This window comes from Gymnodraco acuticeps, unplaced genomic scaffold, assembly GCF_902827175.1.
Source record: "Gymnodraco acuticeps unplaced genomic scaffold, fGymAcu1.1, whole genome shotgun sequence".
Classification (NCBI taxonomy): Eukaryota; Metazoa; Chordata; class Actinopteri; order Perciformes; family Bathydraconidae; genus Gymnodraco; species Gymnodraco acuticeps.
In genome coordinates, this window is record NW_022990142.1 from 1,754 (window position 1) to 27,791 (window position 26,038).

The following is a 26,038-nucleotide window of genomic DNA, read 5'->3' on the forward strand; positions in this document are numbered from 1 at the left end:
TTCAAGGTACAATGTTCTTTTATTTATCATGTAGAACAGTGAGTTCTGATCGCACAGGGATGAAACGTATACCAATAGAATCTGTGGACTCTCAGCTTTTCATGTGATATCGTTTGTGCAGATAGCATGAAGTATAAAATATCGCTACCAGTGCTGATTTAAACGCTTGGCATTAATGACTTGTGTTTTGTTAGCTACAAATCTCTCTATCTATCTATAACTATCTATCTCTCTCTCTCTCTAAGCAACCGCAGTAGACAAAAGGCGTTGTTATAGCAACACTGCATGTTTACAGTACGCTGCATTTTCTATGAGGTAATAAATATTACCCGCTGATGGGTATAAATGGAAAAAATGTTTGTGATTTTTTCAATCTGACTTCATATTGACAATGTTTAACAACAGAGGGTGCTACATAACACACTTTCAGGAAAAGTCACGGACTGGGAGACATAAAAAAGTGACATACAATAAAAAAACAGCTGCGGGTAAAATGGACCCGTTGGCGGTTCTAGTGTTAATAAGCAGCCCTCCACATAAAGCATGTGCAGCTGTATCACTGACAGGCAGCGTGGAGATGAGAATGAGCATGCACTCTCAGCAAACCTTCCCTGGAGGATTCCAAAAATAAAAATAGACTCATGAGGAACCAACATGGCGGCTCTGGCTTCCACAGCGGACTTGAGGAGTCAAGCTGCATAATAACAGACAAAATGGAGATGAAGAGAAACTGGTGAAAGGTTTGGAGGGCTGGGGATGATGAAGGTGAAAACACGTATGAAGCCGTGATAGGCTTTAGGAGCGTACCTGCTTCTTCTGCAGTAGGGGCATGTGCGTGCCCTGCAGGGGGAGGAAGGCAGGGGAGAGTAAGACACAGGGTGAGGAGAGCAGGGGGACAGGCAGTGTCCATCGTGGGGGGGGGCACACATGACGTTGTATTTTTACTACAATGCTTTTCAGGAAGGGAGAACAAAAGAATCAATACTACAAAGTAAAATCAAGTAAGAGTACTAAATTATTAGCATAGAAATATACATATTGGTTTTAGGGATTGAAGCCCATAACTGGCCTGAACACAGGTCGAGTGTCTCCGCAGGTAAAGCGGTAAACACACACCTGTCATATGTGATGAGAAGACAGATTTACTGTTCATTTGTTATTATGCAGAATGGCCCATTTCAGAATCATATATATGTTACAGCTGCTTATGGCCTTATGTCATTGCCTAATACTATTGGGGAGGGTAGATTTATATTTGTATTAATAATCTAGATATGAAGAATAAGTAGATAAATACATGAATAATGTTTGTTTCTGAAGTCATTTATTATAACCAGTGTACCTGCAATAGTGCAGCCTACACCTCTGAGTGTTAAGATGTGTTTGTGTTCTGGTGCGTCATCATACCGTACATTCTTTGCAGGTTTATGTCAAATACATGTGTTTATTTGAGTATGCAGGTATAACTGTTGCAGTATGTTTACTGGGAGGAGATTGTGTGTTTCGAGTCTGACCTGAAGCCACAGCATGGCAGCGTGAGGAGGCGCAGCACGGCCAGCAGCACCCTGAGGGGCAGCAGCGTGAACACGTACAGGAAGGCGTCCACACACAGGAAGAAGCCAAATGTCATCAGCTGTGTCAAACAACGATATGCAGAAAGAAAAACCTCCAGATTAAAAGAGAATAGCCTCGGGGGAAACAGTCTTAACAACATTGACTCGTGACCAGTGTCAAAAGGACAACAGCAATACAATAATATAATGAAATATATGTGACCTGTGTCTTCAGGTCAATGCGATCAGTCGCATTGACCTGAAGACACATTTTGAGTTGTATACACTGTTGGAAAGAGGAGATTCCTAGCTTTCTAATGATATCAGGATTGTTGTTGTTCTCCAAATATTAAGCAAAATATGCCACATGATATAATGACTGTCACCGAGTCATCATTTTGAGAAATCATCGATCTGATTGATTATTAGCGGAGAAAATGATCAGAGTAGTACGGAGGGAAATATTTTTGTTTGGATTACTGGTTTTGGGGAAGCTCGCGAGTGTATGTGTGCGTGTATGTGTGTGTGTGTATGTATGTGTGTGTTTGTGTGTGTGTTTGTGTGTGTGTGTGTATGTGTGTGTGTGTTTGGTTTGTGTGTATTGTGTTTGTTTCCCGGGGAACACCCTCACGAGAAACACCGGCTGTTGTTACGCCTGCTGTGACGTTAAGTTACTCAGTTCTCCGCTTGTAATTATGCCGAAGCTTCAAAGTTGTATTTATCATCTGAATTTTCCGAAACAAGTTTAATATTCTGAAAGCCAAGACTTTGTTTATTTGAAACCAGATGAAAACAAACTGTAACGGACCCTGCCGTGTTATCTATGATTACTATACTCTTACATTCATAATGTCAGCCGGAGGGAGGCGCTGCGGAACAGCAGAGTGGCGAGTGAGAGCTGTCTTCGTCCCTTTACGAGCTTCAAACATATATTTATCGTGTGGTTTTGGAAATAAAAGTTTCATATTCTGAAAGCCAAGACTTTGTTTGTTTAAAATCAAAGAAAGCACCGAACCCCGAAAAACGATTTATTTACGCAAATCCACGTTTATTTTGAAATGAGCCGTTTCGACTGATTTGGATAGAGCGGGTCAGGAGATGAGGATACACACGTTTCTTCACAGCTCAAACTCAAAGTCACATCTTTGTTCCATCAGAGAAGAAGCCAGCAGAATGTTAATAACCACATGTGACAAGAAAACAAAGACTTCTCCTGAATCCAATTAAGCAGCAAACACATACCTTCATAGTTCCCCACATACATACAGCCATTGCCTTGTCATATATTCAAAAGTAATGAGTAAATCTAAGCCAGCTGAAGTCTTCTTACTCCTAACTGGGAAAAACATGGAGGCACTGATGTAAGTTTTGGTGGGAGGGTTAGTCTCTTATTGGTGGATTCTGTGTGAGTGCCCATGACGTTGGTTGGTCTGCCTAACATAGTCAAGTCACTGAGGTTTTTGATGTTTACACACATTCCTCTCCTGCCCCCAAAGGCAGTGAGAGCTGCGTTACTCTGGGCTCGCTTGTTCGGATGTACCTCTGCAGAGAGAGTCAACTCAGCTGCAGAAACAATAGACAAAGACACAGAGCCATACTGAGAGATCTGTAAGCATATGTTCTGTGTAATAGCCTAGGTAAGGCTCCCTAACTGCTCATATGTTAGCCCTTTTAAGATACATCAGTCATGTATCATTCATTGTGAACAGAGGCAGATTCCTAGAAAGAGGCAGCACACACAAATCCACATGTGATGCGTCTACACTGCCTCCTGGTGGCTCATAAGAAGAACAACAACAACAAACAGCTGTCAGTCAGCCACATGGCCATTTCAAAATAATAATAATATTGTTTAACATACATAATTAATTAATTCAACAACATTGATGCAGTGTGTGTGTGCACCGTGTACTTGGGAATGCAACACATTATTTCTTTACTTACAGATTATTTTAAATATATGTTGTTTTATTTACTATATCGTGTCTTAAACTAATGACAATACAACATCCAAGAGTTACATTTTATAGTTACAAACTTACATTTGACTAACTGCTAATACAGTCAAACTTATGATATTGAATTGAAGCAAGTTGAATCTTTATTTGAGAAGCTTTAACCAACAACCCTTTGGTATGGGATGCTTGATAAATGAAGCGTGAACATTGCAGGACATTGACGTGACGGGCGGACTGTGAGCTGAATGAAATGATGACAGCACACAGCAGATGGAGATGACTGAAGGGAAACTATGAATAACGACGTATCATACACATGTGTACCTTCTCCAGCTCCTTGGGAATGCGCATGCATGTGTAAACTCTCTCTCTGCGCTCCGTGTACTTTGCCTCATTGTGCTCCAGGAAGTAGCCTCTGGTGAGCTCGGCGCTAATGAAGCGAGTCAACGATGGATCTGGAACAACACCAGAGCACATTGTTAGCACAAGGGCATTGTCTGCAACAATTACAACCACAGCCTCAGCCGTCCACACAATGAGAGCCCCAACATTTCAGAGCGTTACAGTGCGGCGTGAATGAGAAGGAAACTTCTCTGAGTGGTGAGGACAAATGTTCTTAGCTGGCTGTTTGATGCCATGCACTGTTGATGCATCTGTGTTCCAGCTGAACATGCCAAAGGAAAGTGTTTGTGGTGAACAGTAGCTTTTGTTGAGGCAAACGTGACTCTGATAAAAGCCTTCAGTTCGAAATCCATTACAATAACAACATATTATTAGACTTTGTAGATTCATCAATAGATGTTTTTTAATGATTATTTTAGGAGCTTGTAGAAAGCAAGAAAGACATTTTAGGATTAAAGAAAGATTATGGATTTTTCTGTCAATCAAGAAGTTATTCATCTCTTAATGAGAGTGATGCAATCCACCTTGTAAAGGAAGGCTTTGTGAAACCATGAGAGATTCACAATACTGACAACCGCATTTTGTGGACCAATTAAAAGATCGAATATATATCTTGTTATAAACAATTATAATACTGCAAGAATAACAACAGACTGAACAAGAAACGTGTTTCAATTGTAAACAGTGCCTCAGTCTCACTTCATACTGTGTTACAATGATGTCCACTGGATTTGAGCCTGTGAGATCAAACATGCTATTCTTCATAACTGAAGATGTATTCATTTGACTCTAAACATCACATGACCTAACAGCAAACTGTTGGCTCAACAAGCAACAGTTTCCTGTTACTGTGGTAGTGGCACAGCGAGCTGTAGCACGTTGGTGTTTAGTGGGATTACGGTGAAAACAACTACGTGTAGCACAAACATGCCTGGGTTACAACGATAGTACACAGTAGAGTAGAGTGGGGCCTGAGAACATTACAATATATCTTTTCATCAACTCAGCTTACAGTGTGTTTAGCAATTGTACTTTATACTGTCCAATATTCATTTGATAGTGTTTACCTAACCTTTAAGTTCCTTTTCTTGATGAGATCAAACCCTAATGTGCCAGGTCAAATGAGGGTCCATGTTTACAGGTCGGTGTCAAACCATACTGTGTAACTAAATGACACGTTATGATTAGGGGTATGCATTATATATTAGCCCTGTAAACTCTTTTATGATCATTCATTTGCATAGCTGCGACCATCATGGTGGCCGCATGCATTTAGATAAAGTCAGACATTTTGATAGCTTAGATTTTGATGTATTTGAATCAGTGACCCATAAGTTTGAGTAATGTTAAAGCATTCAGGATAAGAACACTCAAGACTCTGAGACTAAACCAAACTGTATATTGACATGCGAGGCGTCACTAAAGTAAAGCTGCAACTAGCCTAATGATTATCTTCAGTATGAGATCAACGTTTCTCTATTAATTGAGCATTTTGTCCACAAACTGCTCATGTAAATGTTAACAGTAACTCCTGCTATAATGTCGGTGGCTTATTCAGAGGTCCTGTTTAGTCAGACCTACATTCAGAAAACTATTTTCAGTCAAAACTTAAAAGCTGCACATCGGAGAAGCTGTAACTTGAAAAATATCTGTGATAGTGAAACTTTATAAACTTTCACACCAAGTACTTTGCCGTACTTAGTGCCCAGCACTTAGTTCCCAGCACTTAGTGCCCAGCACTTAGTTCCCAGCACTTAGTTCCCAGCACTTAGTTCCCAGCACTTAGTACCCCCATGGAACTAAGTACAGATCGCGTTCACACCGGAACAAGTTCCCTGAGGGAGGATTAGGCAAATGAAGCTGCTGACGTCACTTCTTCTTCTTCTGCTTTGGGTTTACTGGCAGGCCGCAAACAACTTCACAGCGTATACTGCCACCTGAAGCCCCGGCCGGAAGTCCCCGGAGTTGAGGACTGGCTTCAGTAGAAGCTGCTGGGGCTGCGTCTCAAGTCGGTTATTTTCATTTCCTCGCTCCTCCGTATCACCGGAAGTTGATTTGTCTGCGCCATCTTGAGTAGCGTCGCATGGCGCTTATTTCTGCCGGAGGACCGAGGAGCGATAATCGAGGAACTCGCCCGCCCCCTTACTGTGTATTGCTCACTGATTGGACGATGCAGCACATGCTAGGGCTGCTCAATGAATCGCATTTTAATCGCGATTACGATTACGGCTTGCAGCGATTACGAAAACAACGTAATCGAAATAAAATGATTTTTCTTTTAATTATTATTATTTTAAAAATATATTCTGTTGAATTATACTTAAAGTTCAGGGGAATCAACTGTTAAAAACATACTGTTCACATTTTTCAAAGTCAATGAATAATCGCATTTAATAATCGCAATTACAATTATTGACCCAAATAATGGAGATTATGATTGTTGCCATAATGGAGCAGCCCTAGCGCATGCACTGATCTCATGCTTCTTGACATGAGAGCAGTTTCCCAAACTCACGAGAGTCACTCCTCAGTCCGCACATATGACAGCGCAGTTGCTCCATCATTCCATCTCTTGTTTGACCAGCTGAATGTCTGGCACTATCGGAACTAAACGGGAAAAGTACTCCGGTGTGAAAGCGCCTAATAGGTGCCAACTAATGTTCTGTCTATCAACTGATCATGAGGTAATCGAACTGTGGGTGTCCTTTGTGCCATCATCTTGTCTACGGTCACATTTATATTCTTTACACCTATCATAGTTTGTGATCTTTAAACGGGGATAAAGCGACAGGACAACCGAAATTCATCAGGTCACCCCATCTGACGTGTGACACCTGCCAGGCATGCTTTGTGGACATTGTGTAGTGAAAACCGTGGTTAGATAGTTGATGTCATGTATTACACAATGTTTACTGCCAACTGAACTTTAAACAGATATCTCTGCAGGCACGGTTTATGAAGGCATGCAAACTAACTTTAGGCCTTACTGCAGTGGTAAACTAGTGAACTAGTTTTAAACAATGGCTTCATTGTCTCAGAGAGAGTTGTTTTGAATTAGCAAGATACATTATATATGTAAAGGTTTTACTGCTTTACATACTTGTATGTACAATGAACACACAGCATAAGGAATGTAGCTGCTTTATTGTGAACCAGCAGCAGGTACACAGCAGTGGTGTAAGGTGACTAAGTACATTTACTCAAGTACTTATGTACAATTTTGAGGGACTTGTACTTTACTTGAGTATTTTCGCTCCTCTGTACTTCTACTACACTACAGTTCAGAGGTCAATCGTGTACCTTTTCTCCACGTCATGTATTTCATATCTTAAGTTACTTTGCAGATTTGGATTATTGATGTGAAATATAATCAACACTAAAATAAGGATTACAATTAGTTACACTTTTACACACATTAATGCATCAATAATATAACCAAAACATATAAAATATTATTCTGAAATGGGCCAATCTGCAGAATAAGTATTTTTACTTTTGGTACTTTAGTATATTTTGATGCTAATACTTTTGTACTTTTACTTGAGAAACATTTTGAATGCAGGACTTGTACTTTACTACACTCTGTCATTGCTACTTTTACTTAGGTACAAGATCAGAGTACAGCTTCCACCTCTGGTACAGAATGCTGACTAACAAAGTGACCATAACCCCACACACTTCACTGGGTAGCACACTTACTAAGGTGGCCTGCAATGGATAAAACACTTATCATTCACCAAATGATCTACAATTAGATAATCAAGCTAGCACTGACTGTAAGCGTGTGGGACCTTTTGTCTCAGCTTTAACTAAATAACACTACTCCAGAAGCTTTACTAACTTTAAAAGTACTTTAACGGGTCATATAATATAAGTCACATCACTATTAACGTTATAATGCTAACAGCGAGCAAACTGAAACCCATTCCAGCCGTTGGTTCGCTGTAACGTCGGTAACGTCAACGGTTGTTACCTGCTGCCTCCCGTTGCTCCCTCCTCCTGACAGCGCTTATATCGTAGAATCCCAACGTTTCCGGTAGGTCCGGAGTTATCCCAATTTTACCGGACTTGTGCAACTCGTCCCACGGTCGTTTCTGTCTTTTCTTCAGCTCAATTTCGGCTTCTTTCTCCTCTGACATCTTGCTCCCCGACACGTCCGCCATCTTTACTTCGGTCGCTGCGTCGCCTCGTGCGACGTCATCGCACTATGGGTAAAAACAAATGACGTAATAACGTGAACGTGACTAGCAGGTAGAATCAACATATTTTGATTTTATTCACCTTATTTTAATTAGTTTTTTAAAATCCCAGGAGAACAATTTGGGTAAACCTAAGTGCTTTCATTAGAAGTTATATATTTTTCAAAATTAATTATTATTCAAATAATTTATATTTGTAATGTTTTGGTCTCAACCTACTACACAATTAACAACATTCTCCAAGCCAAATTACAGGTAAATAATGAACGGTTGTCACAAAAGAGTTCTGGATTTATTAGAATGATTTGTCTATAAATCCAGTACTCTTTTGTGATTAATACATTAACATTAACATTATCATTATTAAGTTTATGAAAGGTTATTCATCTCTGCAATTCAAAACATTGTTATATCAAAAAAGTGGAAACAATTGTTCTTTGCTGGGAGCGGGGACACCTTGAATTATTTGTATTTGACAGTCGGATACAAATCTATTTAGCTTTCAGAGGTTTGTGAGACAAATAATAATAACAAGAATAATAAAATAATTATATGAATAGGCAGTAGCCATTATACTCCACTTGGTGTCGCCAAAGTTCCATCAAATCTTCCTAGATTTAAAGTCTACCCAACAACAGTGTTTCTCAGGGTTATCTGAACAACTTTGCCGAGTACTTCATACTTGTTTGCATGTTCTCAGTTACTCAGCAAAAGTATTCAGGTAACTCAGGTAAGAAGATGAAGGATACAGCTATAAAATCCAGGTTAAAATGTTCTAATGTTTAATATCCTTATTGATGTGAAGAAACACAAATACAACCAACTAGTGATGATCTGTACATTGTTTGCAGTGTCAGTGTCCTACTACATAACTGCAATAGCTCGTGAAGCACATTCCTTTGACAATTTTTTAATTCTGCACACTTCTACCACTTTTAAATGCAGAAAACTGTACATTTTGTTTCACAGAAATGTGGCATAAGCGATGTTTGCTCTTATTTGACATTTTAATTTATCTCATTGTGTTGATGTATGCCACAGTACATACTAAAGCATATTCCTTGTATATGAAAACGTACTTGGCACTAAACCAAGTTGTGATTCTGAAGGCTGTTACACATTAGAGCAGAAAATCCACACCCAAATGCACCTCTAGTATTATTTATGACATCTTAAAACTCCAGTTCTTAATTGTGATTTCCAAGGAGCAGGGGTGCATGAACCTGTAGTTAAGATGTTGAATCAAAAGTGAATGTACAGTTTGAGCATATCAATAAAGTAAGCATAATGAAGTATTGTTTGAATACTGGAGCACGTTTCTGATAAAGGTCACACTTCATACTTAAAACATGAATTATCTTGCAAGCTCGTCTTCGGCGGGGGGTTCTTTGGGTCAACATATCTTTATTTTATCTCTGAATTATTAAATATCAGAAGAAAGGGGCAGCTTCAGAAAAAAGGCATTTGCTGTGTGATATTTGGGAGACTTACTGTACACCAAAACACAATGTTTAGGTTGGGTTACTGAATCGAGTTCATACAAGGAAGAGGGAGAAATTACCACAACACTTGCTTTATAGATTTGTCTACATACATTTGAGTTGTTTAGGTTTCAAATTCACAATTTTTAGCCAAAAGGCAAATCAAATTTCCAAAATTGCATCAGTAAAACTGTCTCACTGCAATGTCCAGTTAGCAGCTATTGAAACGCTTTCAGTTGAACTACACTTTCCTCCTCGATAGATGTGTCTATATCCAGTCCTGGAGCATTTTAAGGACTTTCCTCTCATGTAAAATGATATAATCTGCTGTTTCAAGGTCAGCGTTTCCAATGATTTGTCCAAAAAAGTCGGAGCTAAAAGTAAGAAGAGCAAATAATAAACAGATGCATGCACACATGATACATAAGCAAATCCAACTTCTTTTGTAAGCACGGTTTATTGGCACACATAATGGTAAAGCATACATACCAGACATCAGATATGACACTGAACACCTCTGCTATATAATGTACAAATGGTGTCTAATAATACTAGGCTCAAACATATTTAGAAATGTGTTAGCTTCCTTACAAATGCACAAATAAATACCCATAAGATCCAATTGTAGAAAGACATAATGTCGCTGACTCAGATCAGGGATATATTATCAATTCAATTAAAGATTAAAGAACAATTGTGAGCGCAAAGACGGGGATATCAAACATTTTCTGTGGGGTGGATGGGATTTTGTCTGTGCTTTGTTTCTCAAAATGTAAAATTGTTTTGTTCTTTTGTCACAGAATATACAAGAAATGTGACTTAACGTTGTGGCTTTGGTTGTGCACTAGCTAGAGAAGATGGGAGACATCAGAGGGTTTTGTTTTTTGAGCGAAGCAAACCAGCGTCCATCCAAACCACCCGACAGAAATCTGATCCTCCTGCGAAAAACAAAACAGCTGCCATATCCAAACTGGTTTCAGTGGCTGATTTACAGTGGACAAAATAGCCTCCACCTCTATTTACAGAGCTACAAACCTTGTAACAGTGTTCCCAAACTGATGAACCCAAAAGGAAAATCAGACTTGATGTGTTTTTTTAAAAAGTACATATATCAAACGAAATAAAAATCCTATAAAATCATGCAGGAAAAAGGCTTTAGTATCAGTTTGGGAGTAGGTCGTTAAAGGGAAAGAAGTCACATTTTTGGAAAGGAGAGGGGGAAAAAAACATTAATCCGTGTCAGCAAAGTTCACATACTGACCGGCAAAAATTACAACGTGACTGCAAAGGATTCTGAGAGAAGCAAAATACCAATAGACTACGAACACAATCAAACTGGTTTTCATGAAATCACAATCTGTGACAACCGCGGTAATGTGGAAAAAAATATCCTAGGACACGATTTCCCGTCGTTTGAATGGAGTCCATAGCGGTAGAGAACTTTTATTCCCACTTAATTGGAAATGGAAATAAACAGCAACAGCAGAAACGAACCAACCGCCGACTGGATTTCCAATAAAAATGCAATTGCCTCAAACAATGCTTCATTTGTCTCCAATGTGGTTCCACCAGCTCTGTTAAAAACGCTTCCCTCCGTTGCCTTGACATTTTGTTTGTTGTTTTTATTCTTCTTCTTTCCTCCCCTCTGCCTACTGTCAGCATGATGACTTGTGACCTGCAGGTCAACCAATCACAGCTGTGCGATCCACCAGACCAGAGCTTTCACTGAGGGAGCATTTGATCCACAATTTCCCCCCCAAAAAACCCCCCACCCACGCCTTGTTTTTTTTTTTACATTACAGGTGCATACGACTCATATGCATTTGTTGTCTCTCGGGATATTGCTGTGCCAGTTCTCCAAGATGTTTCAGTGATTCAGAGAAGAAGAAAATATCCAGAATATTTTCGGCCAGTGGTGAGTTTTTCTGATTCAGTACAATGTTATGAGGCCCTCGGGGGGGGAAGGGGGAGGTTAAAAAGTCCAGTCCACACGGAGTCAGGGTCTTCTTCTTTTGTTTTTACTGCGAGGGCTGAGGCGCCGTGCTCTCCGGCTTGCTGTCCTGGCCGGAGGACGGCTTGCTGCTCCAGTTGTTTCCCAGAGACGGGGAGCCGTTGAAGTCGTCCTCGTCGTCCAGGCCGTTGGTGGCGTCGTACTGCGTGTTCTCCAGACGGGTGATCAGACGCTCGTCCTCGTCCCCGAACTCGCCGCCCATCAGGGTCGGCTCGCCCACCACCATCACGTCCTGAAAACAAGGAGGAGAGCACGTTTACAGACTGAAAAGAAAGGAAATGACTAATGTTTGTGGGTTCACACGAGGTTAGTTATTGTGTTGTTTACAACTGTTTTCTCCTACACACTGTAAGACTTCCACTTCATTTGTTTAAATAGAATCATAGGATGTTAGGGTTTTAGTTTATTAAGGTAGCTACCTCTAAGATTGAAATGTTTCGGGTGAACAATAATATCCTACTACTGAATTAAGCAACTTATAATTTAACATTAGATCTTTACAAGTGCTCTGTTTAAGCACACGGCTGACCACAGACAAGTGATTTGAAATAAATAAATTGCTTTGGCAATCTAAAAATAACATTTACTATGAGTTAAAGGAGAACAAAAAACACAAATCAGACCCATTTATATTCAGGAAAAGAATAATTTAAACTAATATTTATCAGAAATACTTCTACTAATTAAGAAAAATGTTTGTCCTTCCTTGAGAAAAGTATGCAAAGAAATATCATATTTAGTTTTTATGTGAATATTTAAGTTTTGTTTGAGATGTTTCAAGTCTTATTGCTATAGGCTCCAGCTTACCATGAATATAAACGATCTTATCAGAATACTAACATATGTTAAGATTTCCCCTCTTGCTAAATATGCTTACTTATTATGAAACTTAACCCACTTTCTGACCAGTTTAACATTTCTTAAAACTGTCTAACCTGTTTTACAAAAATAGTACATACATATAATCAATTTCTACACAAGCACCGTGACATGTTTTCAGATTTGTGCAGGAGCGCCCATATTTAGCCTCGGGGCGATTCAGAATTAATATGCTAAAGTGAGAGAGAAATCCCCAGAGAAGAAATTAATGCATATCTGTTTCATCTGAGACCAAAGCAGCGTCTGAATACCAAGCTAACAAGACCTTTTAACATGTGCATTACTTCAGATACATGAATATGCATGTTGTCTATTTCACATTGAGAAATAAATAACATATTTTAATCAAATGTAGGGTTATAAATACAACAAGGTCATGAAGAGGAACATTCACAAGACTTTCAATCAGCAGCTCATGTCTTTACAGTGTTTGATCTATTTCTGTGTTCATGTTTTCTGTCTCCCAACTGAGCGAGAATCTGCTACGATGCAAAGGATTTCTCAACACAGACCCCCTGCTTGCAGAGTGTGTGTGTGTTTCACTGTGTGTGTTTAGGACATATGTTTGTGTATGCAGTGAACCTCCCTACGGTCGTCCCCTCAAATGAAACCTTCCCAAAGACAGAGCGGATTCCCCCAACACTCTGCCCCCCTCCCCCCCTCGATCAATACTCATCATGTACGACATATCTCACAGACGCTCCTCTCACAGCCGGTCGAGGAAGAGGAGGAGAGATTTAAACATTATCTAACGACACCTGGGACTCCAGTGATGAGCATTTAGCAGTGGGGGTGTAACTAAGGACATTCACTGTACTGTGCTTAATTGCAGTTTTAACCCTCCTATTGTCTTCGTTTCCCCCCCCCCCTTACTTTGGTGTTCGCGGTCAAATTTGACCGGTCCTGTTTTAACTACTATTACATTAACACAAACACCATTAATCATCACCAAATTTAATTTAACACCCTTTCAAACTGTACATATGAAAAACTGCAGTATATATACAAAGAATAGACACTGAACATGTATTGCGTGTGCCAGGTGTGATCCATGTGGGGGGATGGGCAAATAAGAGCGGGAAATGTATCAAATTGTTCTGTGTGTGTTTGTGTGTGCCAGGTGTGATTCACATGGGGGGATTGGGCACATAGAGGGGGGGGGGGAACACATCTGCAGTGCTTCTCAAAGTGTGGTCCGTGAGAGCCCCCTAGTGGTCCGTGAGTATATTGGTAACATTTCACATTTGAAATAAATTAACTTATTTAAGTTTTCCGCACTCTTGCGGGAATATCTCTGCAATGGAGCGAGCTTAAGTTTCACTTTCAATTGCATGATATAGCCCAGCGCAACACCTTCATCACACATGTTGCCACTTGTTTGTACCATTTTTAGGCGATTTGTAATCTGTTCTAAAAAAACGATGTGTTTTGGGATATTTGTGGAGTTAGGTGGTCCGCGAGTTTTTTTTTATTGGTTAAGTGGTCCTTGGTATGAAAAAGTTTGAGAAACACTGATCTAGAGTATGTGTGTGTGAGTGGGTGTTTTATCTGATCCAGATGGTTACTAATTCCTTTTCTTTATGGTGGTCTTTTTTGACCGGGAACACCATGGGTGTTAAAAAGTTGACTAAATCATCCAAAATGCAATGAAAGTGGTGATCAGCAATTGTATATGTTCAAACGTCTACTGTGAAGGATATCATGAAGCCTTAATGCAATCGAATGTAAAACAAAAAAGTTATGATGATGATGAAAGTAGTAAATTGGTCAGATTTGACCCGAAGACAAGAGGAGGGTTAAGGGTATTTTACTTGAGTTTTTCCTCTGATGCTACTTTATACTTAACATCAGAGGGAAGTACACACTTTTACAAAACTGCCTTCTATTAATGGTGATGTATATTTGAAATGTATTGTTTATGATCATTTTAACATGTAAAAGTGTCTTTGAGTAACAGAAAAAGTGCGACATAATGAATTGCATTATAATTTGTATTAAGTGTGTTTTTCTATGATAAAATAAATAATACAATGATAATAATTTTTCTTATAAAATGATTAGTTAGTAATATTAATATAAATATTAATATTTTATATGGCTTTAGTTACTCTACAGATTTAAATGATTAACTACTAATATTATAACAAAATTGTGAAAGTCCATTCAGCTTGATGAGTACTTTTACTCTTGGTACTTTAAGTACATTTTGATGCTTTTGTAATTTGACTTATGTGAGATTATAAATACATGACTTTTACTTGTAACCGATCATTTTTATATTACTTTTACAAAAATTAAATACCAGAACAGTTCCTGAATCTGGGGCACGTGATCTGTTCCAAGTTTCAGGAGAAAATTCCTTTGACAAATAATCCCTGGAGGGTAGTTATAAACATAGACATTGATCAGATCCTATCATAGCTTTCATTTCTGAGTGTGTGTGTGTGTGTGTGTGTGTGTGTGTGTGTGTGTGTGTGTGTGTGTGTGTGTGTGTGTGTGTGTGTGTGTGTGCTGAGTGTGTGAATATCCTCTGACTGACTAAGCACCTCCTGCTGGCCCCACCCAGTGTAACCCAGGAGGAAGCGCTACAGTTAAATGGAGCGCACACTTCACTGGCCAAGTGTGTCAACGCTGCCCGCTCTCCTCAGCTCATCTCCTCCGCCACACACACACACACACACACACACACACACACACACACACACACACACACACACACACACACACACACACACACACACACACACACACACACACACACACACACACACACACACACACACACACACACACACACCCAGATTACTGTACAATCACACACTCTGATTAACCCTTTGTCTTGTACACAACAAAGTGCACACACTCACACAACATTGTACAAACAAATCCAACACATACACACATCATCACTTCCAGCTAGCTTTGATGTAAACATACAAACAAAACTAGACAACTTAGCACACTTCACCCCCCTGGCAGTTTATTTATTTATCGAAGCCATGCCCAACCCCCCCTAGCGACCACTTCTACACCCCACTATGCTTTAATCAGGCTAATTAATTTAGGTGAGCTTTTCAACTAAATGACAATATCCACACTGATTTGTCAATTTGCATAGCTAATTAAGTCATTAGCTAAAAACGTGCTGATTGCCAACAAGCCATGCATCCGCCATCTGTTCCTGAGAGGAGGCCTGTCAACCTACCTCTGGCCAATCTCGGGCCAAAAAAAAAAGAGCTCCGACGATAACAGCTGGTGGCTAGTCTGAGACTGGGGAGCGCTAATTGTGAGATAATTAATACTGTCAACTCGTCTACTCATCTCGTTAAGAGTTAGCTTTAGCGCTAGTTTAGCGGCGACTCTTTCAATACGCGCCTCCCTGAACGGAGTCATTAGCTTATTTTACAGAGATTAGCCATAGCTTGGAGGACATGTTGGTTTCTCATGCCACCAAAACAACAAGTGGGAGTTTAAAAAAGGCGGGATTGTGATGACAAAAGGGGCCAGAGAACAACATTGTCCAATAAAGCGGCAAAAATAAGGAAAACACTTTTAGATATAACAATAATATACTTTAAAGTCAGGCCCTCTATCCGATTTTAGAGAGGTAAACGGCATCTTCAGTTTAAGTATTGGTTATATTAGTTAGATTTGTTTGGCTTTTATTAAAATACTTGTTCAAAGGATAAAACTGCAGATGTTTTGTATTTTTCTTGTCGACACATCCAACAGTTGTGTTGTCTTTCCTGTGATGACAGTCGCTATAAGATTATAGTTCATCGGATATTACTAAAGATAGCTCACTTAATCAATACTTTCATAAAATATCAGGGAGTTTTGATCTAAAGTTACTCAAACAATAGAGTAATAGTTGTATTGGAATATTTTTCAGGGGCGGATTAATACATATATGGATCTCAAGTGAGTATGTAAGGCAGCAGGCAAGTGCATGTGGGATTGACTCAAAATAAACTGAAATGCCCACGTTCATTTTAATGAATGATTCAGCTCATTCATGTTTTTTAATTTTTTTTTGGACAACCACTTAGCTTTTTGGCACAGAGAAATAAGATTTGGATACTCAATACTTGTTTGTCGGATCAATCGATTGTTTTCAGATGGGATTTGTTATTAAAGTATAGTATACCATCAGCCTTACCCATGTCACCATCGCAATACAATTACTAAAGAAAACTATTTTTTGTGCGAGTATGCAACATAAGTAAGACTATTTATGTGCTTTTAAATTGAATAATGACTGTTTGAAACTTAATTTTTGTATAATAATTGAGCACATGCTGCTCCATAGAAGTCAAATTCCGAACCTTGTAAGTGTAATCCTCAAAAGATAGCAGCAGATAGACAGTTATTTACTGGTTAGGTTAATATGTGTTGAATTAGCTTGAAATGCTCTGACTGACTGACAGCATGAAGAATCTGCTGCTTACTTTGGTCAAAGAAACGTTAGAAATGAATTCAGGCCACTAGAGGTCACTGTTACACATCCTATGAGTTTCCCTAGCTGCACCTCCTCTCCTCCTCCAGCCGATGGTACCCCCCCCCCCCCCCCCTTGCGAGGGTCCACTCCTTATTGTTATTGGGCTCACGTAGGCTTGTGCTCAGCCACAAACGAACAACTTCTCAGACAAAGACAGCAGGCACGCAACATATGTAACCAGCATGTTACCAGCCACGCTGCCAGTCTTTAAGAGGTGTGTGAATGCACGGCATGAGTGCTACGGGGTAGGTGTGTGTGTGGGGGGGGGGGGGGGGGGGCAGTGATGGAGTAGAGAGTGTGCATGTGACAGAGGAAGGGGCTGGGGGTGGAGGGTTGTATACAGATATCGGTGATAATGAGAGCTGGCACAGAGCCAAACTGCCTTCTAGAGAGAAAACAATTGCGCACGCTGTGTGTGTGTGTGTGTGTGTGTGTGTGTGTGTGTGTGTAATGTACATCATGTATGTGTGAGACGGAGAGGAGGAGGTAAGAGAAGAGGGTGAGGACAACAAATCTGGAATGATGAGACAGCTAACTGCGGGACAGAATATAGAGGGGACAGTACAGTGTGTGTGTGTGTGTGTGTGTGTGTGTGTGTGTGTGTGTGTGTGTGTGTGTGTGTGTGTGTGTGTGTGTGTGTGTGTGTGTGTGCAGGTAGGAGAACAAAATACTGTTAAAATGCAATAAAACATAATTTTTCTTTTGTTAAGTGCCAAGTAGATAAACAACTGGAACCATGCCTGGAAATTGGAGAGACGAGTCTACCCAGTATTATAATTCATCACCTAAATAAGACACCTACAGCAAGTTCTACAATGTCCCTTTATTCAACCCTGTTTCCTTACAAAGCATGTTCATATCTTACTTGTTTACATTTTCAGCAGCAAAGAAATAAACATAATGCTGCTAAGATTACATGTCTGTATCAACATAATGCTGTCAATCAATTAGCAGGACACAAAACATATTGTTAATATCTACACTTCATGTATTGCATCTGCATTTTAGCTACATTGAGACAAGCTCACACTGTCCGCTTACTGCTGAAACATCTTACACAATGTTTCAGTCTGTATGACCTTGATCAGGTACATAAGCAGCAACATGCCTCTGCCATAAATATAAAAATATAACTACACTACAAGAGCTATACCTCAATCATCGAATGAAATTACTCCAGAAATTGATTTCACTGATGATCGCCTCAATCTTACTCAAATACGGTACTTCAGTCAGAAAAGAACATCAAACAGATTAGAAAAATACAAAGTAACTCAATGCAATGATAATAATAAATCCTACCTGTCATACATCTAAGCGAGCAAAGCATACTTTTGTTAGTAGTATTATTTTGAGCAACTGAAACATGAGAAGAACGTTTTAATGGTTAAGATTAGGCACTCAAAGCACTTTTGGAACGATTGTGGTCTTGATTAAATATGAAATATCGGATGTGAAGCACCACAAACATGTTTACTGTATTAACATTGGAGTACATTTAAAGTACTTTTGTGCCTCAGCCTCACAACACATGGGACTCATGTCTCTGATGGTAAAGAGGGAACATAATCACGTCAGGAATGATGTCTTCAAAATGTAATAGGGAAAACAAATTAGTACTATATAAATGTCGCTCCTAGTAAAGCTATAGTGAACACACTGTGTTTATAGAAAAGCATCAGCACCCTTAAAGCTCCCATCATGCAGAATGAATCCAGAGATGGAGCACACATTAATGCCAACCTGCAAACCTTTAACAGCGTTTGGTATCACAGCACACTTTCAGCTGAACTGCAGTGACCTGTGTTCAGAAACACCGGTATCGACGAGGCTCCAGAATAGCAAATTGGATGCAGGAGTGTAAATATAATACAGCATGTGTATAATGAACGGTGTTTGGGAGAAAGGTAGAACACTAGCCTGTGCAGACGCTCACAACAGCATCACATCCTGGAGGGGAGACATGTGGAGCAACACTCAGCTGTTTGAGAGGCTGTTTAACCTCTAACTGTGTCAAGTGGCCTGTTATGGAGACGTGCCGCAGAATCAGACATTCAGACCCTGAAACTCAGTATGCAGAGTCACAAGGACAGTAGTTTCTTACTTTGTCTCAATGATAGTATTAGAGTAATATAGATTTGTATGTCATTTTCTGTGGTGACTTGTATCGTTTTTCTTGGATGTTGTTCAATGAAAGTGGTTAGTGGAAAATGTCCTGAATTAAAGGGGTTTCAAAATGACCTTAAAATAGAAAGATTGGATGTAAAAACCTATGGTGAAGAGGATCCTTAGCTCATCTTCATATTTAGGATTGCCTTTCTAATGTTTGTAGTATGTTTTAAAAAACGTTTTAATCAACAACAAAAATCTGAAAAAGGGACAAAAGGAATACGACGTTGCTCCGATAACTGTACACAGGACATACAAAGGTAATATTTGATAAACACTTTTAAAATGTATGTTGGTTATCGCTAATGTTATTATATTAACAGACATGTGCACAAATCGCAACCTAAATTGTCCTGCCTCAATGCAAAAATATCAGCACTTCCTACGTCACATTGAACATTTTCTTTATCCAATTTGGATAATAGAGTGGGGATTTCTATTGTAAATTCATAAGGTTTTTGATTGTTTATATCTTTTGAAATGAGTCTTTGTTTATAATATTATTACCTATTATTTTATGCTCAATAATGGGTTGGATTAGTTCGGTTAAATGGGTATGTGTGGAAGACTATCATTTCATCCAGTCTCTTTACATTCAGATGTACCAGATATACAGAGTTAATGTAACTCCTGCTTCAGTACGAGTCCTCTGGCAGTTGTGATATTAGTGACTCGGTCAACAGTGGTGTCTTAAAGAGTCACTTTCTCAACCCACATTGATCCTGAGATTTAAAAACTCTAGGGTACATCCACTAGGTTTAGAAAACGGGTCAGCTTGGTCTTTTTAAACATACATAGTGAATTATTTGGGAAGAAACGGCTAGAAACTAATGAAAAAGCTTAACGTATTAATATAAAACTAGCTGTCGCAAAAAGACACTTCTATTCACCTTCTTTAATTCCTGTTTATAAGATTATCTGTTCTTGTACTATGTTCCGCTTTGATGATTCTTAATGTCGTGTGTCACTCTGTATGATATTTCATTCTCTCTTTGTCTTTCCTGGCCACATGTTTTCATACGAATCCCTGGAGGTTTCTTTGTCTCTCTGCACAGATTTGAGTTTCTTTTTTCCTCCTGGTGCCTTTTTCCCCCCCTTCTTCTCTCTTTTGTGCAAATAAATGAAACCTAATAGCTGCAATACCATTAGGAATACCTCGTGTCTGTGTGTAACCCTGCAAACATGGATGTAGGAAGAGAAATAAAAGAAGAGGCAAACCGATCTGATGCTTACAGGTACCTGACTGGAGAGGCTGAAGTTGGTGGCCGGGCTGCGCTTCTTGCTGGCCGTGGTGCCGGCGCTGTTGGCGCTGCTGGCCGAGTTCTTCCGTTTCCTCCTCTTCGTGGTGGTCTGTCGGGCCGGCTCAGCTTTGGCGCGACCTGCAAAGAGAAACAGGCAAAAGCCAAGAAGATAATGCATACTGACGGAGACAAGGCGTAGGTGTGCAGGCTTGGGATAAGAATATATGTAACGGGATTATGTCATCTGGATACAAAAGAAACTGCATTCCCTTAGAGTTACATAAAAAAAGACGTAATCAGATCACTGGTACATCTTTTTTAAATGGGGATTACTAGCAGGATAACAATGTTACACTGCATTTTATAATAAAGAAATATATATTATTGGTAGATCGTCTGATTTTTCTTTCTCCTTTCATTTAGGCTACTTTCATTTTTTCATAAATGCAGTCGGTGGACACCTGATGATTTTGAACGAAAATACTGTTTGCTTTTAATTAATGTGTTCAACTTAAACAGCATTTGTGAACTATACTATTCTGTAAGCCTAGCATAAGATACATTGTTGATACTTAATATCTTGGTTTCTTCTTTTCGAAGGTCACATTGTTCTGTTGTCTTACATAATGCACTTAATAAAAACATCTTATTCTCTCCTGTACTGAGTTGCACGGCAATTGAAATCGAGATTATCCAAAAGTAACATAAAGTGATCAGGTAACATTACTTGTATATTGTGATACTCAGATTACGTTAATGATTCCTTTTTTTTTTTTTTTTTACAGGTAGCTAGTCATTTTAACGGATCACATTTTTAAGGTCACCCTCCCAGCCCTGTAGGTGTGTATGTGTGTGTGTTCAAGTCAGACAGTAGTAGAGACACGAAGCCATGCAGAAAGTCAGTATACATGCATTCACAAACACACAGGTTACAGACAGCCTATAACAATCCATGCTTTGTTTTCTTCAGAGGTGAAACAGCACGAGCGTAGCATCTCCCAAGACATGCACTAGTAAGAAAGCCCACGTCCCATTTGCATAAATGCTTAACAATGGACCCTGATGCTCAACCTAATGTAAATCTCTTAATGATTTCAGCACTGCACAGATTGTGTTCCTCAACAGCCAGATTAAAGCTGCTCTGCTGAGGCAGAAACAACATTCCTGTTTGTCTTTCTGAACATGTTATTACACTGGTTCCATTTGTGTTGCATTACATATTATAGATTTGATTGGCTGAGCACCAGTGGTTTTTTGTTCTAATCTAAGTTTCAGTAAGGGTTTGAGAATCATGTGTGTTACATTAGAGGTGGTGTTTTCAAACATGCAGATGAACAACATGTTTTGGTTAGAGGCATTCCAGTAAGCATTTCAAAAGCTGCTTACTACAGACAATGCAAGAGGGAAGATACCTTTTTTGGGATTTGTGGGAAATATTTCCGTTTTGAAGTTCTGTGGGTGTCCAGCTGAAACCGGAGCCAAAGTTTATTCAGGTGATTATATCATCTCTTAAACAACAGGGTGAGACCAGAGATGACAACAAAAGACAATATAGAGAAATAATTGAACTTGCAACGCCGTGCAGATGCTACTCAACACCACTGGGGAAACGTATATGCTTTAGTTATTCCAATTATGAGTTATACATAATTCCTAAAGGTGCAATTAAATCACAAGTGAGAACATTATTATCAAAAAGTACTGACACTGTTAAATAGAGATCTTTGTTCGTAGTATTTACAAAATAGTCGTCATTTATGAATACATGATTCTTCAAACATTTGTTAGTCATCTCGAGGGACACGAGAAAACACTGCTGCGATTTTCAAACATTAAAAACCGAGGTTCTCACTAATCACATCAAGGGAGATGCTTTTATATTCAGTTACAACAACCGGTTACAAACAAAACTAGAACTATAAATCCTAGGCGAAACAATGAGGGGGATTTTTATTGCTATCTTTTCTCTTTTGATTCCTGACTTTGACAGACGTGTTTGCAAAAAAAGTGGGCCTATTGTCAGACACAATCACTTCTGTTATCCACCGGTTTCCTCAAAGCGGTGACGCACTAAAATCACTTCCATTTCCACCAAAAGAACTTATCAGAGCATAAATGCGCCTGTGGCTTCCTTCCTGGAGAAATCCCAACCAGTTTCCAAGCAGAAGAAGAATCGCAGGAAAAGGGGAACAACACGCCACCAGTGTGGGGGAAAACAGCAAATACAGCTCAACTGAAAAGTTCAGACTCGACTTCATGAGAAAATGACGGGCGACATGAAATCATCCTGAAAAACACACTGAGGAAGTCTGACTTAACGAAGGCAATAGACTTGCTATCTAATATTTTGAATACGTTTCCAGGAAGCAACGTATGGATCCAAAATAAAAGACTATATCAAAGCAAATAGGTCTGAATGAATCTGCATATTACATCAAACTAGATTCAGTAATCACAATTGAGATGTACCAAATGTCTTTTTTTCATAATTTGAAGCTTCTTATGAGGTGTTTCAATCTTCCGGTGCAAACTGAAGACCCGCCTGTTTTGCTTGTACCTTGGCTATTCAATTATATATAAAAAGTAGCACTTAATAGTTTAACCTATGCACCAGCACTGTTTCAATGGTCTGGCTTGTTTGAAGCAAATATGTCTGCACTGTTCTTGTTGTTCTTTGAATCGTTCATTGCAGTTATTGTAAGTCGATATGGATTAAAAGCGTCAGCTAAATGCTTTGTAATGTGACGTAATGTAAAGCTTTGAATGACTACGGTTATATTTTGTGACACATGATCATCTTTAAACACTCCTTGAACTAAATCCTCAATTGGAATAGAGTTGTTTATCAAATTGAAATGGTTTGTATATATAAATGTGTTAATGGTGCTGCTTTGACCACAGTAACAGTTTGTTTTAGTAGGTTTAGCACCATCATCAACTGCTCACCCCCCTCCCCTCTGGCAGGAGGCTGCGTTCCATCGGGACCAAAACCTCTCGCCACCTGAACAGTTTCTTCCCCTCCGCTACCGGCCTCTTAAACAAGGCCGGCCCCCCCACTGACACTTTACCTCAGCCACATCATAGACTATATGCATTACATTAATGCACACAATGTCATACTCCTTATTTCACATTTCATAGTTCATATTCTAAAATTCATTCATAGCATTCTATTCCCATGTAAATTACTGCTTTATTTAATTTGTATTGCTATTTAACTGTATTTTATTTTATTACGGTGTAAAAGATTATGTGTTTTATATTAGATTTCTTGTTTTTTACATTTTATGCATGCACCATGACATCAAGTCAAATTCCTAGTATGTGCAAACCTACCTGGCAATAAACCTGTTTGATTCTGATTCTGATCATATTCAATTAGAGAAAAAGTGTTGAATTTTGGAAAGCTTTTTTCGTGACATTTTCACTTTGACTTAATAACACTCATTATTAGAAGTGTTTGGATCACACAAGTCAAAAAACGATTCTTCACATTCACCACTGAAATGCAATTCCCCAAAAATGGTATAATAATAGTATTCATAACAGTACATCCTAAATGATATCTGCAGCTGTACAGAACGGGCTTGTTTAAACTGGATAAATAGACATGAACAAAAGGCAGCTTTGAATTCGTTATAAATTAAGCTTTAAAGCGTCACACTATCCTGTCCAGCCCTAAATCCGACATATAGGAAATCAAACTGTATCACCTGCTATATAAGATTCAATATCAAGCTCTCTTTCCATGGGCATAATTAACCACCAATACAAGAGCTTTTTCTTTTTCCTCCTCTGACTTTATATTCGTAAAATGCTTTCCATGTATTTTATCCTTTTCTTTGAAGAGTGGCGTGGGCACCGGGGAGCCGCTGGTCGAGAGCTGGATCTACAAGTCTGATTACAAGCCGGCACTCTTAATTAAAGTTACACAGGTCTGAGTCAAAGGCTTTCTGACTGGTGTTGGTTTTTAAAGACATCTCGTCACACCTCGCTAAGCATTGCTGTAATTCGCAGCCACTCCCGATGTGTCCACAAAAAAAACTTGGCTTACTCTTTTCTCTCCAGCTTAAGAAGGCACAGCCAATTTAAGCCTGCTACTTTTCAGAAACCGGCCCCAAAACATCAATCATAGAGAGCTGAGAGAACCGTTCAGATTGGAGAGGTTCAGATTCAAGAGGCGGCCCCGAATTCTGATTAATTTCATATACCTGACAGGCAAAGCACATTTAAGGGATTAAGACATATAATGGGACATTTGGAAACATAAATGATGCAATAAAAAACACAGTCTGAGAAAATGTATTCCTACGAAGTGACAGAACAGAATTTTAAGTGTTTTTTTTCGTAAGGAAAGGAAGTCAGGGGAAAGATTTATGACTTAAGACTATACACGCAGCATTTTAGAAAATATAAATTCATTTCTGCCGCCATGAACAACACATCCTTACTACTGGGGCTTGTTTAGAGGAGTAGGGATATCCAGTTGTCTGAAATTCTTAGAGAGAAAAGCAGAACATCTCGTATTTTTTGTCCAGATCTTTGAGTCTGATAAAAAAAAAAACTCTATACAGATCAGCTTCTTTGATGCCGTTTTGGACAACTCCCCATTCCTGGTGCCTGTTCAGAGAAGCAGGTTTATCCAGGGTTATAGGACAATCCTTGCTTAGAGAAAACCAGAAAAGCTGTCCATATTTGAGTCAGACTTTTAAAAAAAAAAAGCTACCCAGATCTTCTTCTCTGATGCCGTTTTCGACAACAACTCATTATTTCTCGAGCTTGTTCAGAGAAGCAAATTTATTTGAAGAAAACCAGAAAAGCTTTTTGAATTTTCCTCCACATTTTTGGAGTTTGACTGTAACACGCTACCCAGATCTGTCGCTTTGAACAGGTGAATGCACAATGTGTGTGTTTTAGCAGTAGGTATTTACCTGGTGGGGCGACCATTCTCTGCCATTTTTGGAAGAGGCAGGTCTTGAGACAGTCGCGGGGGCTGAGGTTGTACGTCTTGTGCCTCGACATGAGCTCCTGCATTGGCTCCAGGATGACACACAACTGCTGGCACGATGCAAAAAAACACAAGTGCGAGTTAAAGGCAAGCCAAGGCATGTTTATCTACAAAGCACATTTAACAACAAGGACATTCAAAGTGCTTTAGAGTTGAAAAGGCATTAAGACATGGAGCGACAGACACAAATGATAAAAGTATGGTTCAAAACATTTAAAACTCATTCAAATTCAAGATAATACAAATAACAGCAAACCAAATTAGAATGAGAAAGGTAAAATACAGTAATACAAGTTACAGTGTTAGATATTAATAGTTATTTGATTGATAAAAGGCAGCACTAAATAGAAAAAAATGTTGTCCTAAAAAGCAGCGTGAGTTTCAGGAGACCTGTAGTTTTTTGGGAATGTGTTACGGATATGTTAAAGCAGATGAACTCAACATTTGATTGGAGAACTGTTTCCTGTCCACTGCTGCAGCATCATATCAAGGTGAAGCAAAATAACGTCTATAGAAACAACAAGATTGTTTCTCAATTTATCGCCAACAGACTGACTTAAAAGGATTAATTGTGCAGTAAATCTACCTTTTAGAGACCCTATTAATAAAGTACTTTTGAAAAACAGGTTATTGTGAAGC

At 39.1% G+C, this 26,038-nt stretch overlaps 2 protein-coding genes across 5 annotated transcripts in view; both read right to left on the reverse strand.

The window, feature by feature from the left end:
- Positions 1-228: 228 nt before the first annotated feature.
- Positions 229-8,111, reverse strand: LOC117546821 (transmembrane anterior posterior transformation protein 1 homolog). Its single transcript, XM_034217181.1, has 4 exons — positions 7,887-8,111; positions 3,836-3,966; positions 1,515-1,633; positions 229-840 (listed from the first exon to the last, which is right to left on the reverse strand). Exons 1-4 carry the CDS (start codon positions 8,074-8,076, stop codon positions 690-692), a joined length of 591 nt encoding a protein of 196 aa, XP_034073072.1. The 5' UTR covers positions 8,077-8,111; the 3' UTR covers positions 229-689.
- A 1,920-nt stretch (positions 8,112-10,031) lies between these two features.
- ldb2a (LIM domain binding 2a) overlaps positions 10,032-26,038 on the reverse strand; it is a 112,142-nt gene continuing 96,135 nt past the window's right edge. The window contains exons 6-9 of one of the 4 annotated variants that reach the window (XM_034217186.1): positions 25,323-25,446; positions 21,804-21,857; positions 20,390-20,529; positions 10,032-11,836 (exon numbers count right to left, since the gene is read on the reverse strand). In XM_034217186.1, the coding sequence (XP_034073077.1) occupies positions 11,612-11,836; positions 20,390-20,529; positions 21,804-21,857; positions 25,323-25,446 (543 nt within the window). In that variant the 3' untranslated portion in view covers positions 10,032-11,611. Of the gene's footprint in view, positions 11,837-20,383; positions 20,530-21,803; positions 21,858-25,322; positions 25,450-26,038 lie in introns of all 4 variants that reach the window. The other 3 variants (XM_034217184.1, XM_034217185.1, XM_034217183.1) reach the window with 3 other exon arrangements.

Excerpts from the sequence above, each read along its gene's own strand:
- LOC117546821 (XM_034217181.1), bottom strand. The coding sequence starts at position 8,076 with ATGGCGGACGTGTCGGGGAGCAAGATGTCAGAGGAGAAAGAAGCCGAA. Across the intron at positions 3,967-7,886 it reads GGAGCAACGGGAGGCAGCAG|ATCCATCGTTGACTCGCTTC; the intron begins GTAACAACCGTT and ends GTGTTGTTCCAG. Across the intron at positions 1,634-3,835 it reads TTCCCAAGGAGCTGGAGAAG|CTGATGACATTTGGCTTCTT; the intron begins GTACACATGTGT and ends TGTTTGACACAG.